Source organism: Nymphalis io, chromosome 10 (genome assembly GCF_905147045.1).
Source record: "Nymphalis io chromosome 10, ilAglIoxx1.1, whole genome shotgun sequence".
Classification (NCBI taxonomy): Eukaryota; Metazoa; Arthropoda; class Insecta; order Lepidoptera; family Nymphalidae; genus Nymphalis; species Nymphalis io.
This window is the reverse complement of record NC_065897.1, coordinates 9,176,395-9,195,809: the sequence shown is the minus strand read 5'-3', so window position 1 is coordinate 9,195,809 and position 19,415 is coordinate 9,176,395. Positions and strand designations below refer to the sequence as shown.

General features: G+C 31.3%; 1 protein-coding gene across 4 annotated transcripts in view; it reads left to right on the top strand.

Annotated features, from left to right (window-relative positions):
- The window catches only part of LOC126771099 (uncharacterized), a 102,150-nt gene that overhangs the window by 33,829 nt on the left and 48,906 nt on the right, over positions 1-19,415 (top strand). For all 4 annotated transcript variants that reach the window (XM_050490821.1, XM_050490822.1, XM_050490820.1 and 1 more), the window contains one exon: positions 4,513-4,890. In XM_050490821.1, the coding sequence (XP_050346778.1) occupies positions 4,513-4,890 (378 nt within the window). The remainder of the gene's footprint in view (positions 1-4,512; positions 4,891-19,415) is intronic.

The window sequence follows — 19,415 nt, the reverse complement described above, 5'->3', positions numbered from 1 at the left end:
AAGTACGGAGTTTGTGGAATGTTTATCATTTTCGTATTCATATCGTTTTCATTGTTGTTGTTATATTATAACTAATTATAAAGAAAAATATAATTTGTTTTAAATATGCTATATACTACATCTAAAGCAGGAACAGTAAAAAGCTTGCATTTTATATTTTGAACATTCGAACTATAGATAATTTGTTATTGTTAAATTAAAGTTTGTTATTTTGAGTTATTGTCTTATAAAAATGTACTACATGTATATTAATTTAAAGATATATAATACTACAAATTAAATAACACCGAAGACTAATACGTTCACAAAATCAAATAAAAAAGAAATCCAGAAGTGGAAATAATTGAATTCATAGATTACAATAACATAATTGTTACAAAAATTGTCTAAATAACATGTCTGCAATATTTCATAATGATCAATCGAGTAGTTAAAACTTAAAAGCGCAACAAACAAACAAACTCACCTTCGGGTTTATAATATTAGTTAGGATAACTGTTACTACTGTTTACTATTTGAAAAAATATTATGTATATATTATAATTACATTGATTTCTGTTTAATTTTCCATTAACAAGCGTTATTTTTAATACTCTTTTAATTTATAACAATGAACTGTTTTCTTGGCCTAGTCTTTTAAGTAAATGGGGGACAAAGCCTCGCCTAGTGAGCATTATGCTGAGTCAATAAGAGGTTATCTAAGAGTCTTTGTGAAATTTTCCACAAAAGCTTTAATTTTTCTCTCACACGTCATTTTTTTTCTATTAAAATTGTTTTCAGCGATGTTTGGTTTGAATACCTCTTAATTAAAATGTGCGATTGTTTATAAAAAATAAAATAACTTGAAGAATATTTAACAGACTAAATTATCAACAATATCACTATGAGAAATCAAAGATTACTATGGAAATGTATATGACATAATAACCCTATTTTAATTAGTCTTTTTTTATATTATGTACATTATATACTTTAATTAATAGTTATACAAATACAAAAAACTCCGTAACAATTTGAATCTCTTGTAAAAATAGCTTTGTTAAATGAGGCATATTTTTTTATAGAATAGGAAGGCGGACGAGCATATGGGCCACCTGATGGTAAGTGGTCACCAATGCCCATAGACATTGGCATTGTAAGAAATGTTAAGCATCGCTTATATCACCAATGCGCCACTACCCTTGGGAACTAAGATGTTATGTCCCTTGTACCTGTAATTACACTGGCTCACTCACCCTTCAAACCGGAACACAACAATACGAAGTACTGCTGTTTTGCGGTAGAATATCTGATGAGTGGGTGGTACCTAACCAGACGAGCTTGCACAAAGCTCTTCCACCAGTGCTATGCTAAATATTACTTAACACAAGATTATATATATAATAAAAAACATGAAGTTACTATTTGTTGATTTCCAAGAACAATATGCATAAATTGAATAAAAGGTTGAAAAGAGTAAGTACTGATAATCTTACCGGTTATTCTTAATAGAAGCTGCATTCCGAATCAATGATAGCTTTATATTTCATTCAATACTATAACATGACCATTCAAAAGTGCCCTTATGAGCCCACTTGAATAAATAATTATTTGATTTGATATTTTCTTTGTAATTGTATTATCAGTTTTTCAATAGAAACACAGTAAGTAAACTTATATAAATAAATATGTACATATATTCGATTTCATACAATATAAAAGACGTTTAGTAAAATATTATGTAACGGATTATATAAGTCTTTAGTTATTCTGTAGGTCGCCTAAAATATAAAGATTTTAAGGTCTATTGTCGTTTTAATCTATGGGGATAAATTTCCAGAATATTCCGCAACGAAAAGAATGGTTATGATTTCGTACAGTTAAAAGGAAAGGGAACTCTCGGCGACTCATTTGTGTGGGCTCCTAATTGTCTAGCGAGATTTCATTGTGACCCAAATCGGCTCAAATTTCAGAGCCCTCAAATTGTCTGTAGCTTAAATGGGTTATTTGTTACCGTATTGTACTGAAAATGTGACAATCGACTTTTTTAATATCATTTTTATTATACTTAATATATGAATTTCTTATGATAATATAGGATTTTGATACAAATTTGGAAATACAGTAATTTTTCAGCGCTAAGCTTACAATAACCAAATTCGTTTCCGAAAATACGAAGAATAATAAAAAAAATAAAAATTTTGGCCTCTCGAATTAATTATCTATACTAGTATTATAAATGCAATAAATCCCAAGAAACGACATAGGCTACTCGAAAACTAATTGTTGATATTTTTTAAATTATACAGATTCTAATAAAAATACATCTAAAATCTAGGTGGCAACCAATTAAACTAGATTTGAACAATAGCAAGGACGTCTCCCTTGCATGACATCGAAAGGTCATAGTCATGCTTCATCATGTGCTAAATATTAACTACATTTTGTGCTCCACTTGCTTTAATACACAACAGCAATTGTGGATACATTCAGCAGACACTAGTAGCTTGTGTTATCCTTCCCTTCAAGCTTGCGTCATACCAAATTTTACGAAAATTGGTTCGGTGGTATAGTGAAAAGAATCAGTATAGTATTCTGGCGATAAGAAACTGAATAAAATCAAGCAGGGAAGCAATCAATTAGGGAAGAGCCCTAACAATTAAATTTCATGCGTGAATACCATTTGTTGCTGTTACAAATTGTTAGCCTAATTAAAAAAAAAACTATTTTTAGGTACTTAATTGACACTCCGAGAGTCGAATTTCCAAAAATACTTTTTCAAGCGGGCGCGTAAAACTTTATAAAAGTAACCTTCTCTCTTACTCTCTTAAAGTTTTCTGTTTCAGCTTCTTTTAATCACACCGTCACAAAAAATTGGAGCATGTTTTTCAATGAACCTTGAAATAAATAATTTGGTAAATGTTTTCTTACTTTACCTAATACTGCAAGCACGTGTCAAGTCAATATGAATTTATGCTTAAATAAGTTAAAATATTTTTTCTTCATCTTCTTTCGTTTAATTTCATTCTGTTTTCACATTGGTGATTTATTATGATGATTTTATATATTGATTTCGACTGCCTCGTTGGTCTAGCGGCTAGATGTAATGCCGCAGACTAGGAGGTCCTGGGTTCAAATCGCAGGTTGGGCCAATAAAAAGTTATTGAGTTTTTCCGTCGAAAATTCTCAATAGCAGCCCGGAGTCCGGAAGTTGGAAGTGTATACATTTCCGTGCCTCAGAAAGCACCTAAAAGCCGTTGGTCCTGCTTCTTCTCCATATTCTCCAATTCTCCAATTTGTCGAGTAATATTTCCTGCGCAGTTGGCTAATCTCTCTAGAGATTGGCCGCTATGGCCATATATATAACATGCCATGTATGGCCATGTATATCACAATTCCGAAATCAGTCTGGAGGACCAGACTGATTTCGGAATTGTGATTTTTTTGTAACAGGAAACCATATTGTGACCAATTGCAAAATTAAAAAAATAATCAAATTGAATAACAAACTATACAAACTAACTATCTTTTCTGTAGAATTACAAGCCTTAAGCGATAAAGTTCGCAAAACTTAGATTTCAGTTCTAGAGTTGAGAGTTATGTGGTATCTCTTTAATCTCAGTTTAACCTACAAAACATAAGCACATATTCCTATATAGATCTTGCTTGTTACTTGGATTTTCCGATCTGGTATAAGACTATATTATATTGAAATATTATACAAGTATTAAAGGAAGAATGCGTCCACATTTAATCTATTTTAGTTCAAAGATACAGGCGGATATAACGACAAATCAAACATCGAAAAAATATCCAGTTTATCCAATTTTTTAAAAGTTTCTTAGTACCCAATCCATTCAGTACCTAGAAGTACTTATTTGAAATCAATAGAATCGCTGCGTTGAAGTCTTGGAAGACGTTCACGATAAACATTGAATTTTAAGTTTAGAGATTCATGATAAGAGTAGTTTGCCATAGTTTGCAATCCGACTGCCGGCTTTGTTTACTAAACGGAGGTCTGGAAAGCAATCAGGAATAAAGTATCACCAACTTTTGGAAGTATTTCATTTTGTTCGTATTTCGAACTTTCTTAGCATATATTTGTTTGGTAAGAAAGCTACAAGCGAGTATTTTTAAAAGATTTTTAAAATTAAATTTTTTTTTAAGAAGGTAATAATGATAACAATATATCAATAATAGAATGTATATTAATACTTAATACTTTTTCCAATTCACCACTGTTATTTTCCGTTTTCATGGCCACATCATCCCATTCGTTATTTTTGGTTGTCATAGCAACATTTTTGTACAAAAACGAATGACGTTCCGAAATGAACCGATCGGGTATTAAGTTCTGTTGTCAGGCGGGCTTGGTGGACAGTCCTGGCTTTAACTGTCGTGGCATAGCATAGCATGTCTTGGCATGGCATTGCTTGGCTTGGCCAATATATATATATGTATAACGTATTGTATTATAGTAATATTTTTCTTTATAAATTTCATTGTATTCAATTTTCTTTTTACTTGTTTTAGATCAGAACGTATACAAAGGAAGCGATAGCGAATCTCAGGAAGATTGGCGCGATGAGTGCGGCGGGGCCCTCTTGAGGTCCCGCCTCGCAATGGGCTCAAACATCAGCCAGCATTCCGCCAAGGGCCTAAAGGGCCGTCGAGCACGCTCTAGTGGAGATCTTTGCAATGGAGAGGCGAAAAGTCAGACTGAATCGTCAGTCTGCGGCTCAGTTGTCGGTGATGTTATGGGTTGGAATCGGTCTCTACCCAACCATCTGGACGGAAACCGACATCTAGCGGATTATAGTCGTGTGAACAATAATTATGGTGAATTCGGAACTTATAATCGGTGCCATCCGAAAAGCGGGCGTGGTTTGCGGTACCGAGTCTCGAAATCCGGTGAGTATTTCAGTTTACTTTCATTACATTAACACTGCAATACCAAAAAAATATAAAATAACATTTTGAAAAACCAGATGTATTAATTATGAATCTATATGGTGTCTTTCCTGAATAAAGGCAATTTTTCACAAAAAAATAACATAAGTAATGACTTATTAGAGCCGAACGAAACTCGGTCACTGAGGTAGCATTATGCTAATTAATGATATAGATAATATGTCAAACTACCTTGAAGTATATTAAATATTTGCTTTTCTATACCCTTGAAAACTTCTATACAAAATTTCGTGATGTTTGGCTGAGTAGTAAGGCGCAAAAGTGCAACAAACAAACAAACCCACTTTCGTATTTATAATATTAGTAAAGGTAACAAGAAAGTTATTCCAAAACTGGTAAAAAACTTGTTACATAAAACACTTTTAGTCTTTATAAAATGAGCAAAGCTATCTTTATTATCTACGTTAATTACTATGCCCTCGTATGTCACCGTAGGTGCAAATCTGTCGTTTGCAGAATATGTGTTCGAAGTATGAAAAGATGACGTAGATCGAAGTGGATAAAATTGGAATCTTAACGCTAGTGGATAAAATATGGGACGAAAAAGATTTGTGAATAAAATTTTCTAAAGCTTACGTATGAAGTTAAAAGCTGCATGTTCAGTTAGAGTGTAAAAATATTTTAACAGTTCCTACAAATACATTAACACTTCCACAATAAGCATTTATTTTCCAAATCAAATGCATAATTAATGTTAAATGTATACATATTTAAAATTGAATTTATTTGCTTATATAATATAACCAAAAAAATATAGAAGAATATTTCTATAAAAAACAGCCTGTTAATAAAACTGTGTTCAGCTTTATATACCTTCCCAATCTGGGGCGTAGTCTTATCGGATCAAAAGATAAAACGGCTAATGGTCGCGAGGGGAAAACGTCGATCTGTCTTCTTGGACTATCTAAAAATGTTACGTATTTTTCTTAAGTTTTCCTTAAAGTAGCGAAAAGTTGAATCACGTAATTTAATGTAAATCTTCGCCAATGGCAAATAATATGTTTATCTGCCAAATTTGTATTGGACCCAACACGTACATGTCTTCAATTACAGTCTCCCTTATACTCAGTTCAACTCGACTCAACTCTTTTCGGTCGTGTCGGATTGCCATCTAATTAGATTATGAGAGAGACGGAATAGAGAGTGTATCTGTGTTTGTCTTATGCACGAAAATATGTCCTGTGCAGTTGGCTAATCTCTCTTGAGATAAGCCGCCGTGGCCGAAATCGGTCAGGAGGATATCACCATCATCAGTTTTACTCAAACCGAAATAAAAACATTCTTGCTTTATATTGTTTTTTTGCTGATACCCCCCAAACTATACTTACTATACCGCTAAGCAGCAATACTGTGTATAGCAATGTTCCAGTTTCAAGGGTTAATAAGTCAGTACATTAACAAGCAAACGTGCATACTATCTTAAATACAATTGCTGTAAATAATTAGAAATGGTTTATATTTATTACAAAGAAAATGTTAATCAGCATTTGTGACTACTATCTCACATATAACCCGCGCCGCCTATTAAATTTCAAAGAAAAATGTTTTGTTGACCTTATCATGTTGGTATGATGAACTAAGATGATATTGAATTAAGAAATTACTTCTGAAATTAATTTGTCAAGTTCATCATTTAATATTTGTAGACGACCATCTGCGAATATTTCCAATAATTTCCTCCTAACCGGCCACGGCGGTCTCATAGGATAGCGCAACCTCAGGTGCACTATTTATTCCCTCTCATAGTTCGTTAAGACCGGAGAAAGATCAGGTGCAGGCTTTACGTGCTTTACGACACTTACAAATACTTTATATATAGCTTTGTAATCTAATAGGTGAAAAAAGTAACTATTGAGTTTTGAGCCAGTTCTTCTCGATAGAATCTACATTTGAAATCGATGGTAATTTTCAATTTAAATTAATCATATAAAATGCTCTTATAATTTATAATTTGAATTGATGTCATATTACAATTTTATGACCATATGAATAATATATTACTTTGAAATCATATCATTTTATGGGATTTAGTCTAAATAAAATAAGTCTGTACGGTTTTATATTTATTCTTTATAATATTGCTGTTCAAAAAATTTCATTTCTATAGAAAAAATTAATGAAACTCGCTTTAATTCCTATGGCAAATGCTTGCGCTGTATAATAATCACATAATTCAGAACATCCGGAGAACCGTGCTCTACTACAGAACGGTCGTTAGTTTTGCATAAAGGCGTAACTAAACACGTGCCACACACCTGTCTTAGTACACTACATATAAAGGCTATAATGCGGAAGATACGTCATCATCATCATCAAAACGGATGTCTCTCAGTTTGTATCTGTATCAAATTCAAACTCGTCTACCATATATAATTCTAGTTTTTCTCAGTAACTGCAAATATTTTCCACGGGTCCATTTCGTATATTTACATTTTTATTTAATTTCAGAAAGAAATAGGGACGTTGCAGTAGTTTTTATGGAAACGAGATTCAATTTAATCATTTGCAACGTAGTTTATGTCGCATTTTGAAGAGCGTTTTATTAGCTTTCTTTTCAGGGAAGTTAAAATTAAGTACAAAGTTTTCACTAGAAGCTTAAACTAGACTACATTTGAATTTAAATAATATTACTTATTTTAACTGTTTTCTATAATATATTAGTAAAATATATTAACATACTTATCGCGATTTAAACAAATTGTACATATATCTTTTTATTATAATTTTTATAGACATAAAAGTAATAGGTCTAATTTGTAATTGTTAAATATGTGTGCATGTGTTTGTGCGTGAGTATTTAATTATAAGTATTTGTGAATTTTTAAAAATGACGTAACTAACTCCAGTGTTATAATTTATAATTTTAAATTATTCTATCAGATTTATATAATAAAAAAACTGTGTAAACATTAAATAAATATTTTTGCATAAAGTTAATTCAAAAAATATTATTAATTAGTCTGCTGACTTTGTTCTTCATCCATATTTTCTTTTCATATTTTGACGAATTAATTTAAAGGTTTCGCTCACAGAATTTAAAAAAAAGAATGTTGCGCCTTCTTTTTTTTTTATCAGTATAGATAGGCTTTTACACGAGTATACACATATACGAGTAAATTGGTTTGTATAAAATGGCAACAAAATTTAAAAGTTTTGTTTTTACGCATATGTCGAAGTTCGACGCGTGTTGTTATCATCAGAAAAATGAAATCCGCGAAAACGAAATAAAGTTACATTGTTACCTTTACGGTTCTGCCATTCATTAAAAGTTCAAGCATTTTGTGCACGTCACAAACTACACCGGAATTTTATTGCATTAGTAGATTAACATTACGTATAAGGTTGACACATGGACACGGTTAAATTTTGCGTTTATATTTTATCATATTAATCGCGAATAATTTGAAAATTGAAACAACCTTTATTAATAATTATTCCCATAAATATATCACGATTAAGAAATTCACGCAGTGCGTAAACAATATAAAAAATAGGTAATTTATATGCATATTTAAATGTAAAATTATTGAAATCATCAAAATTGTATCGTAAGCGGATATAAACCGCGCGAACGACATCGTGTTCAACGTTCACTCGTTGAGCCGGAAACCAGTTTCGGGGATCAGCGACACTGGTGACGTCACGCTTGCTCTAAATAACTTTGGGTCAAGGACAAACTTCCGCTTATATAGCATGACACATTCGGGCAAGCCTGACTGAATACAGCACGGCCTTGCCTTTAACATTACATCACAACTAGCAAGAAGTGTAATGTGTTGGGCGGTTAGCTAACCGTTGGTTTGCCTAGAAAATCCAATAATAAGTAAATATTTTTTAATAAAATAATTTAAAAAAAACGATTAATGACTTAGTAAGTACTGTCCCTAAATTTGAGGAATAGAGAGCCTGTAATCCAACTGGTAAATATTAGAAAGAAAAAAAGGAAAGAATTTTGTAATTTTGTCCTCAAGATCAGAGTTGGACATCCTCAATGGTCTAGTTATCCAATTAAACCGTTCTCAGTCTATTAGCATACCGAGACAGATAAATATGTCCATATACATAAACGAACAAATATATATTACTAGCTGAAACGGCAAACGTTGTTCTGCCATATAAATTATATCTACTGAATATTTTATTTTTAATTAAAAAGTAATTTATTGATAGTGTGTGGGGATGGGATCTATGGCAGAAAAAGGATAGGAGTGCTGTAGATGATAACCACCGATGAAATGAATGACGTAGACGAAAGTTCGATGAGGTTCACTATGAGTAATTATTTTGATATTGTTCATACAAAAATAATAAAATCGTGATTACAAAATGGGTTGATGGGTTAGGAGGATGGCAATTTGAGGTTATATGTATTTTTTATGCTTAATCAAAATAAAATTCAAATAATTTTTTTTTAAAAAATAAAAAATAATTCTAGTAGTGAAAATATAAATATAAATATATATATATATATATATATATATATATATATATATTATTAAATTTCCTATATATATATATATATATATATATATATATATATAGGAAATTTAACATTTAAATAAATATATTGAAGGTGGTCTGGCAAACAGTTGTGTCAAGAATAGGGATGCCAGACTTTTTTTTTAATATTCTACTCAATAATGAAACATTTCATTTATGTTTTATAAAAAAATATAAAAAACAAAAACTTAAAAAAATATATATTAAAAATAAATTGGTCGTTACACACACATACTAATGGTTTATTATTTATCTAACATCCAAAAGGTAATAGACTGTATTTTTGTACTTATATTTTACGAGCATGCATGCAAGGTAAACCTTTTCTGCGCTTAGACTAATAAGACCGTCTTTTGTACCGCATAAATCTGTTTCTGTTACTATTTTTTATTATATCATTAAACTTGGTGTAAAAAAGAGCTATAATTATGAAATTCAGCTGATAATGAAAATCAACGTTGGCGAAATCAAAACATTTTGATCGACTTTACGAAAACGGAAGGCTATATATTCTAATGTTAATGTTCTACGCGTTTGAAAAACGAACAATTTAAATTTCTTATTTAAAAATAATCACTTTCGGAGTCATTGCATTCTCGGTACATTCCTTTGCCAATTTGTCACGCTAATCATCACAATGGAGACGAGGACCTTTCTTTGAACGCCATTATTAATCCCAATTTGCTTCTTAGATTGGACTTGCTTGACATTGATTTATTGGCGTTTCGAATTGGGAAAAGGAAATGGTCTATTATTACAACAATATCAAAGATCGTATCTTCTATATTATTAGTATATTTGTTATTTATATATTTATGTTATTAGATTTCTTTACAAATCACCACTTATAAATTCTAATAGTACATACAAATTATAGATAAGAGTTAAATTACATTACAAGAATGATAAAATTGTAAAAAGATTAATAATTTCTTGAGTGTGTATGCACATTGAACTTGCATTATGTGCACTCTCTATTCCCTCGCTCACACATTATCCGATGGGACAGCTATCCGACATGACCGGAAAGAGTGCAGATGCTTTACGTTCCTTCCGGGCACGGGAGTGGACACATCCAACTTCCAGAATCCCAGCTTCTACTGAAATTCTTCTACAGAAAAACCCAATAACTTTTGACGACGACCTGGGGTTTGAACTTAGGATCGGTGGCCTGACATTTAGCCACTAGACCAACAAGGCAGACTAGCCTTATAATACTGACTATATAAAATACTTAAACTTGACAGGAAACCAAAGAGTTTTTAGTGTATAATTATAAAACCGTTAATCTGTGCAGGTATGTCCAAATGTCCTACAAAGTCTTACAGTAACGTGTGATTTTAAACGAATAATACCATTTCAGATTACACCGATTTTGTTTGAATACATTGGTGTATAATACGCGTGATAAAATAAAATTTAATACACCCGGTATTTTCATTATATTGAGCTGAGCGAATTTTTTAAAGGATATTATTTCAGCTCTGGATTTTTTTATGGTGTTATAAACGACCGGATATTTTTATATAAATTTTAATCAGGAGCCGAGGTTGTGCAGAGTAATTTTGCTTTTTTTTAATTTCTTAATATTTTTCTCATAAATCCTATTTATAACGTACCTGCCGGTAACTCTGTTGTGAAAAATAATTAACGCTTTCTAATTTGAAAATGTAGTTAATAAATTTTATTAAAACTTTTTATTTTATTGATCAAGTGACCATTTTGTCATTTATGCTAATACTACGATACACATCTCCCATACACATCTCCCGCACGAAGTAAAAATATATTTGTAACATGAAGCGTTTGTATAAATCGCATATAAACCTAATTATTTAGACTGGTGTTCTTAAAACACAAGCACCTTGAAGTATTGAGGGTGTAGCGGCGCACCCTTAAAATTGGTGTCATTTCCTTTGTTATACGCCTTCGCTTTTATATTGCTCCAAATAGCCTTTTATATATTTAGTATATTTCTTAAAATGCTAGGAAATAGATAGGTATGATATAGATTCTGTATCATCTTCTAAATATGAGAGAAAATTCAACATAAAATTTCAGAAGTGTAATCGAATACAGGCGTGACCTAATTCTATTCAGAACAAAAAATGATAAAACTGAGCGGCATTATGTGGCGAATTCATTCAAATTCGAAGTGGACTAGAGAACACTAACAAGTATAAGTTGTTTGCTTTCCAAGGCACTAAATTTAAATACAGCACTACGGACTTAGCGAGCCTTAGGCAAAAGGATTCCTTTCATTTTAAAAGTAGCACCTTTGAGCATTTTAATCTAGGCTGTTGAGAGCCTTGCAAGCGCTGCGTCAATTAATTTTCCAGACTTCATTTTCATTTACGAATATTATTAAAATTCCAGTGGAATATATCTCTTGAAAGTCAGAAGTTAAGCGTTGTGGTACAAAGATTTCGAATGATTAATGAGCTCGATCTCATTACACATTAAATTCGCAAATTGTTTTAAAAGTGTTATGAGATTTTGAAATGCTCTGCTTAATCCTTGTACAAGAACTATATAGGAATAAATAGTTATGTATGTAACATTTTCTATGTATAACAACTAGTAGTATTAAAATACATTTGAATTTAAAGGTCGTGAATGCTTCAGCTTTGACGAATTATTTGATTGTTTGTTTATCTAATTAGCGAAACGTTGTATTCGTAAAAGTTATAAACGCATGGTTCGACGATAGCGTTAGTTAAAATATTTATTTTTATTTTTAGTCACGAGTTGCAATGTGCTGGCTCTGGCTTTGACAAAGGCTTCTACTCTGCCGGTATCACACAGCTTATCCTTAATTACTTAAATTAAATAATTTCAAAATACAGTTCATTAAACTTTACAACAGTCATTTGTTCATAGAATTTAATCAAAGGCATTCTATTGTCAAGCTCGTTGTGTAGTCTCTTTATACGTCACACGTCTATGCCTACAATAGGACTTGTTAGAATTGTTACATATGATGCAACTGGACATACGTCTACAGTACTCTCGGTGCTGTATTCATTGTGGTGGACCACACGCGTTTACTTTATATCATTTAATCTCACCTACATTCAGACAAGATTTGCTCAATTGGCCAATTCAACAGGCTAGAGTGTTGTTTCATTTGTGCACCTTCCAGGGCCCTGTATTTAGAAAAAGAATAGTTCTTTGCCGACATAGCAAAGTTGAGACGTGCGTCTATATTATATTTTTCAAAGTCAAGTCCTAACGACTACTTTGTGTTTTATTTACTTAAACACCTATATATAATTATTACACGCTATTTTTCGTAGTTGACAACTATGAAAACAGCTGAAGCAAAGCATGAAGCGATATGAGTTAACCAACTCATTTGAGAGGATTCACAGTGCATTACTTGTTAGCATTGATATAACATATTAGTTCTCAAGGTTGGTAGTGTATTGGCGATGTAAGGAGTAAATAATAATTCTGACTGCACCACTTACCATCAGGTGGCCCACATGCCAATCCGCCACACTAATACAATAAAAATAAACTTAAAAGTATGTTTCCTTTTTTACCACTGAAAATGAATTAACGTTTTAAGATATTTTAATATTGATGTTACATAAAAAATAATGGTATAGCTTCATCATTTTTATTGCACTTTGATTTATTACACATGAGCTATTATTGCGAGTTTGTTCTGACGATTTTCAAATAAGAATAGCTTTTAGAATTAATCGAGTTAATCTCCGAGAAACCCTTTTATATCCGGAAATAAGATATATCCTATCCATTAGCCCAAGAAATCAATTAATATGCCAAGTTTAATTTTTTTTTCACATGGTAAATAATAAATAAGCTATTAAATTAGAAATCCCATTTTTTTAATAATTTTTTATTTAATAAAATTGTTTAAGTTTTTATTTGTCACAAGCTCCATTTCGGCTCCATTTCCACATCACAACACATACTAAAACTAATAGTGAATTTAAATATATTACAACATTTTATTAAATAGAAAAAAAATAGCAAATATTATGAATGCAAATTTTTTGCATTTTATTATCATGAGCCACAGAACTATCTCCAATCGATTAATGACAATAATCGTTAATAATCATTTTACCTTCAATTATATATACTAAATGTGTACATTTAAATGAATTATGTTAAGTAAATAATAATTGAATTTTATTTAATTAACAAACTTATTAAAAAAGAGTAACTATTGAGTTTGTTGCCGGTTCTTTTCGGAATCTATATTGCTAACCATTGGTAGCTCCAAATTTAATTTAATAATGTATTGTGACGATTAAAAAGAGCTAAGAGCTCACCTGTAAAAAAAAATTATTATATGCATGGAGTGGTTTTTAGAAGGTAAAGATTTTGAATAATTTATGTAATACTTTTGGCGTATATAGTTTTATAAAGAACAATATCGATAATCTCATTGCACTCAGGAAATAAAATCAACGAAAACAAATGTTACTTTAAACCTGCAGTAAAAGTTTTACTAGACTGTGACTAATATATGTATTTTAATGTCTGCGCTGTGTTTTTCTGTAGACGGATCATGTGGAACTTCTCGGTGCATTTTAATTATGAAAATAACATATATATATAAAGCCTGGAAATACGAAGGTGATATAGACAAAAAAAATGTACCGCTGACGTCGTGTGGAGTCATGTGCCAGCAACACGTTTATAAATATCCGTGTCCTTGTATTTCGGAGACAGTGAGGCGACATTGAGCCATTGTCACTTCCATCACGTTCCAATTTTCGAGGACGAACCATATTTTAGTCTCCATCGAATATTATAAGACCTCGTCATCTTACCACATTAAAAATATTATTATTTCAGATTCTTATTTGTAACATTATTTTTTTATTATTTTAAGAGAAACAGGCAATAACGTAATATGTCGTATATACATATAACTGTATCTTGTTATAAATTTTTGATAGGCAGTCAAGCCTCTAGATAGTAAGTGGTCACCAGCCCTTATATATCTAACAGCGACTGACTGCGAGAAATACTCGTACAAATTACTCATTACATCGTCAATGTGCCGTCGACCATAGAACATACTTGTTAGATATAATATCGCCTGTATCTGTAATTACACTAGTTCATTAACCCCTCAAACAAGCACGGTACAATACAAACTATTGATAAAATTGTTCTCACTCAATAGTTTAAGCATCTATGTATATACTTTATATTGTGTTACATTATTTATTTGTCTTTAACACTAAATAGTAACAGCCTGTGAATGTCCCACTGGTGGGTCTGTCCCTTTTTTTTGTGAGAAGGTTTGGAGCTTATTCCACCACGCTGCTCTAATGCGGGTTAGTAGAATACACATGTGGCAGAATTTCAGTAATATAAGACACATTTAGGTTTCCTCACGATGTTGTCCTTCACCGTCAAATACGAGATAAATTATAAACATTAAAAAATATTTATAAGCTAAGTTAACAATATTCTGCGGAATCTTATTATAGAAACGAATACCTTGTCCCAAGAAAGTTGTATGGTCTTAGCGGATCAATATTATAAGTTTACCATTACTTCTCGTGTTTATGCAAAACAGAAATTCACAAAGGGAAACATTGTTCCAATCATCCATTTAGACTCAATATCGAAAATTATATTTAACCTAGTAAACGTTTCAAATTATTAAGGTTTCTGAATATATAATCAAAGTCAACATAGCAATTTTGTTATGTTGTTTGACATCGTTCGTCATAGCAAAACAATGTTACCTATTTTGTGCAAATTATTTGATTAAAGGAAAATCAAACAGTTAATCGATTGATTTTGGTTCAACAATGGAATCCATTTTCCGTTTCTCGTTTATCAATACAACAATACCGTTCGGGAATCGAGTCGGGAATACTAACTGATTTATACAAGTATAAACGAAACGTTTGTGCCTAATGGCCCGATCGTATCGTATAATAGTATTAATCAAATATGGAATTGAAACAGAAATCGATAAATTGGTGACAAATAAAATCATTATATTATTAAACAGTATCATTCATTCATACTAAATATTGACTAAATATTGAAATTATTTTAATATAAAAACAAAACTGATATTCTTGATATGTTTGTATAATTTTCTATTTATAGATATCCCTAAAATGAATATCTTCGAGCACACGAAACTAAACTTGCTTAAAAGCAACTGCGGAAAATTGTGTGCCGACGTCACATTTGCATATATTCATAAATCTTTTCGTTACAAAACGTAGCGAAAGCATAGGCAGTGCCATAAATCTATGTTAGTAACGCCGTACTCTAGAAAGCCCCTAACGAAACCGTGGCATGCAAACCGATATTTTGCCTTTGTTCTTCCAAACTTGTTTTGTACACGCCAGATTGTCTGACGTTGGATGTATATCTTTTATAGTTAATGATTTCTTCGGATTCTATTAAATAACAGATATTGCTCACTTATGTATAAATAATAAATATAAAAAAAATCAAATTGACGTTACTAGATTTAACTCACAAGGTTACAGACCAGAATTTTCTGTTGAAGAATTGTCGATACTATATATACTACACAACGGTTTTGTTTTGTGATTTATAACTTGTCTTTTTGTTTAATTAAAAAAACGCAACGCACGAACATACCCTCTATATGTCATTGTGCTCAGTTTGACCGCCCAGACTAATTTGTCCTCCAACTTGAATATCGACTTGAAGTTGAGCCGGTAATCATTCCTTTCTCAACTCAATCTCACTATCTTATTTTTATTTTTTCAATTGTTTACATATTGTATGTACTTTTCTTACCGTAACAGCCTGTGAATGTCCCACTGCTGGGCTAAAGGCCTCCTCTCCCTTTTTTAGGAGAAGGTTTAGAGCTTATTCCACCACGCTGCTCCAGTGCGGGTTGGTGGAATACACATGTGGATGGATTTTCAGTGAAATTAGACACATGCAGGTTTCCTCACGATGTTTTCCTTCACCGTAAAGCACTATATGAATTATAATCACAAATTAAGCACATAAAAATTCAGTGGTGCTTGCCCGGGTTTGAACCCACGAACATCGGTTTAGATTCACGCGTTCTTACCACTGGGCCATCTCGGCCCTTTGACTTTTCTTAGTGACGAGTTATTTTAGTTCAATCCTAGTTACATTATATTTTTTTTATTTCTGACAAAATTGAATTGACACGCGAAATAATAAGACACAGCCTTGTTACTAGTCACCCCTAAGCATTAGTTATTATTTAAATAACTAAATTAATCGTGAATAATACCACTTTGATCTCCGACATAAACATTTCTTAAATTTTATTTAATAGAAATGACTATTCCTAAATAATATTAACTGGCTTTATAATATTAACTCACCTGGATAGACACCAGTCACTCTTAAACTATCCTACCGCCCAACAATAATACGCGTTATGTTCCAGCTTAGTTTTTATTTAATTATTTAAATTCATATCTCTATAGTCATTTCCCTTTGTTACAAATTCTTGTATATAATTTGGTCTTTGGTGGTCCATTGGTCCATTAATGGTTCCTAATGCCAGGCAGCATCACAATCAAAATATTATGATTATACGGTTTAAAGGTCATACGTTATCGTCGTCGTAAAACATTGTCAAAAATGAAACCTTGTTCATATAACTTGTTGGTTAAGTGACTATTTTGCATCAGTGCAGAGCTTAAGGTGCTAGATTTAAATAATAGATATTAGCAATCAAAGTAATCGGGTTATTCTGTCTATTAAAAACTCAGTAACAGCGTGGAGTTCTGTGTTAATGTGATTCAAAATGTATGTAAAGCCGTTGGCGCCTAATCCCTTTCGAGTTGTGTTGTCCTATTGGATCAAAAGATTAAGAGAAGAAAGAGAGTGCACCTCTTGAGTAGAGGTTAAATGCATTGCTGAAATTTCGTCACGACATTATTTTGATTATTATTTGTCTATATATCGTTATCGTTTATCTGTGAACACATAATATGTATGTTTGTTTTATCTTTATAAATGACCTTTTTATAATTCCTAGTAACTTGCTATTGTTTGTGAAATTAAATGATAAATTCCGTGTCATATACACAGGCTACTTTCGTTATTAAAATTAATATAAACCGTAAAATAGTCATATTTATGATTCTCACGAGTATTACATCACCATTGTTTAACCAATCATTGTTGTTTAATGTTGTTTATCAATCAAATTAAAAACATGTCCGCTGCAAACTAACGTGAAATTTAATTTTGATTAACCTCCGATAAATCATTTTAATTAAATTGTAAAGTATTTTACTCAATTGTCACTTTCGTTTTATTGTATTATATACTTTTGCAATACTTATAATTATATTTTAAATAAATTGAGACAAATACAGTCCATTAAACCAATTATGCAATATTTTATTTAGAACCAGTTTTTCTAGGTTGTCCAGAAAATTTAAGTAAACTTGTCAGATAAAGCCCATGTAATGTAAACTTGATGAAAAAACATTTCAAATAAAATGTAAGCTAGTCTAGCTATCCATCTTGACTTCTCGCGGACGACGTTAAGGTTTCATGATATATAAGGTGTAAATAAAATACTATCATGCAATCAATATAGAACCAAACCATCTATTTACTTGAATTGTGCTACATATCTGTAAATTTCTTCATACATCTCAGTAGATTAGTACCTTAGTTGTAAGTTAATTATTACCGATATTTGATTAAAGAAAACGCTTAAAAATAATAAACTTATTAATTTCAAATTTATAAGTTCAGTTATTTAAAAAAAAACATGTTTACTTTACATGTATTTTTAAGAAAAAAGTAATTATATCGTCGACTTCTCTGTAGCTATTTTAGAGATTTACAAACCGTTCATACAAAGTTTTCGCACATCTGACAATAGTTTTGGCAGCGTCCGCTTGAAAAGCGAAAGGCAATTTTCAAATTTCGACTACATTGACATAATAAACTATATATAATAATTAATAAAGAAGTAGAAGTGACCCCGACCGTATTTTAGATACGGCGTCCAATGGAACGAAAAACTTAATACATTATTGTTATCCCGACCCGTGATTTTATCCTTGTTCCTTATTTGAAGTTTCAATAGCGGAATGGTTTACGGGCCGCATATCAATGTTAAAGTCGCAGGTTCGATCCTGAACGATTGGGATATTATCGTAGCCATTCTTTGCTTTACGCTTAAATAAAAGGATAAACAAAAATATTAGTGATTTCTTAAAAAAGAGCATTGCTATTATTTTTGTTGAAAGAATAAATATTCAGACTTTATGAGGTAGAATTACATCGATAAGAAACATTCCGTAAAACATACAAATATTATAAACTTTCCATGTAGCCTTAGTCCGTTCCGAAACTATTTTAGTATGAAAGTTCAATATCAATATTACGATAAAATATCTTTTCAATATTAATATGGTTTCTTAATATTATAAATAATAATAAAACATTAATTGAATTATAATTATTATATATTTACCCATTTTTTTTTTTATTTATTGTACTAAAATATTTACTTATGTATCTAGCTTCGAAGTATCTACTTTATATTGCCTTAAGTGAATTGAAATAGAGAAGAGCTTACAGATCCAAGATAGAGACAACGTACGTGTCCCAAGTTCCAATGCAGCATCGAACTGTACCTAAGCCCCGTCTAATGTGGCTTCCAACTGCCAATATGAGAATTACTTACACGTATTCCACGATCTAGGAATTGTTTTACGATAAGTTGTTTTGTAGAACAGAGGCTTATAAATAAACTAGCTGTGCTCCGCAGTTTTATCCGCGTTATGTTTGTAATGCAAATGACTTACATACCGTTTGCTATATTGTTTTGTTAATGCTCCTCTTACGCTACGGCCTGTAGACTTTTTCAATATCTGAGCTATCTAACACAGAAAACTTTTTTCAAATTGGACTTGTCACATAAACTCTTTTTATACTAATACATTTTAAAATATAAACCTAGATATTGTAAA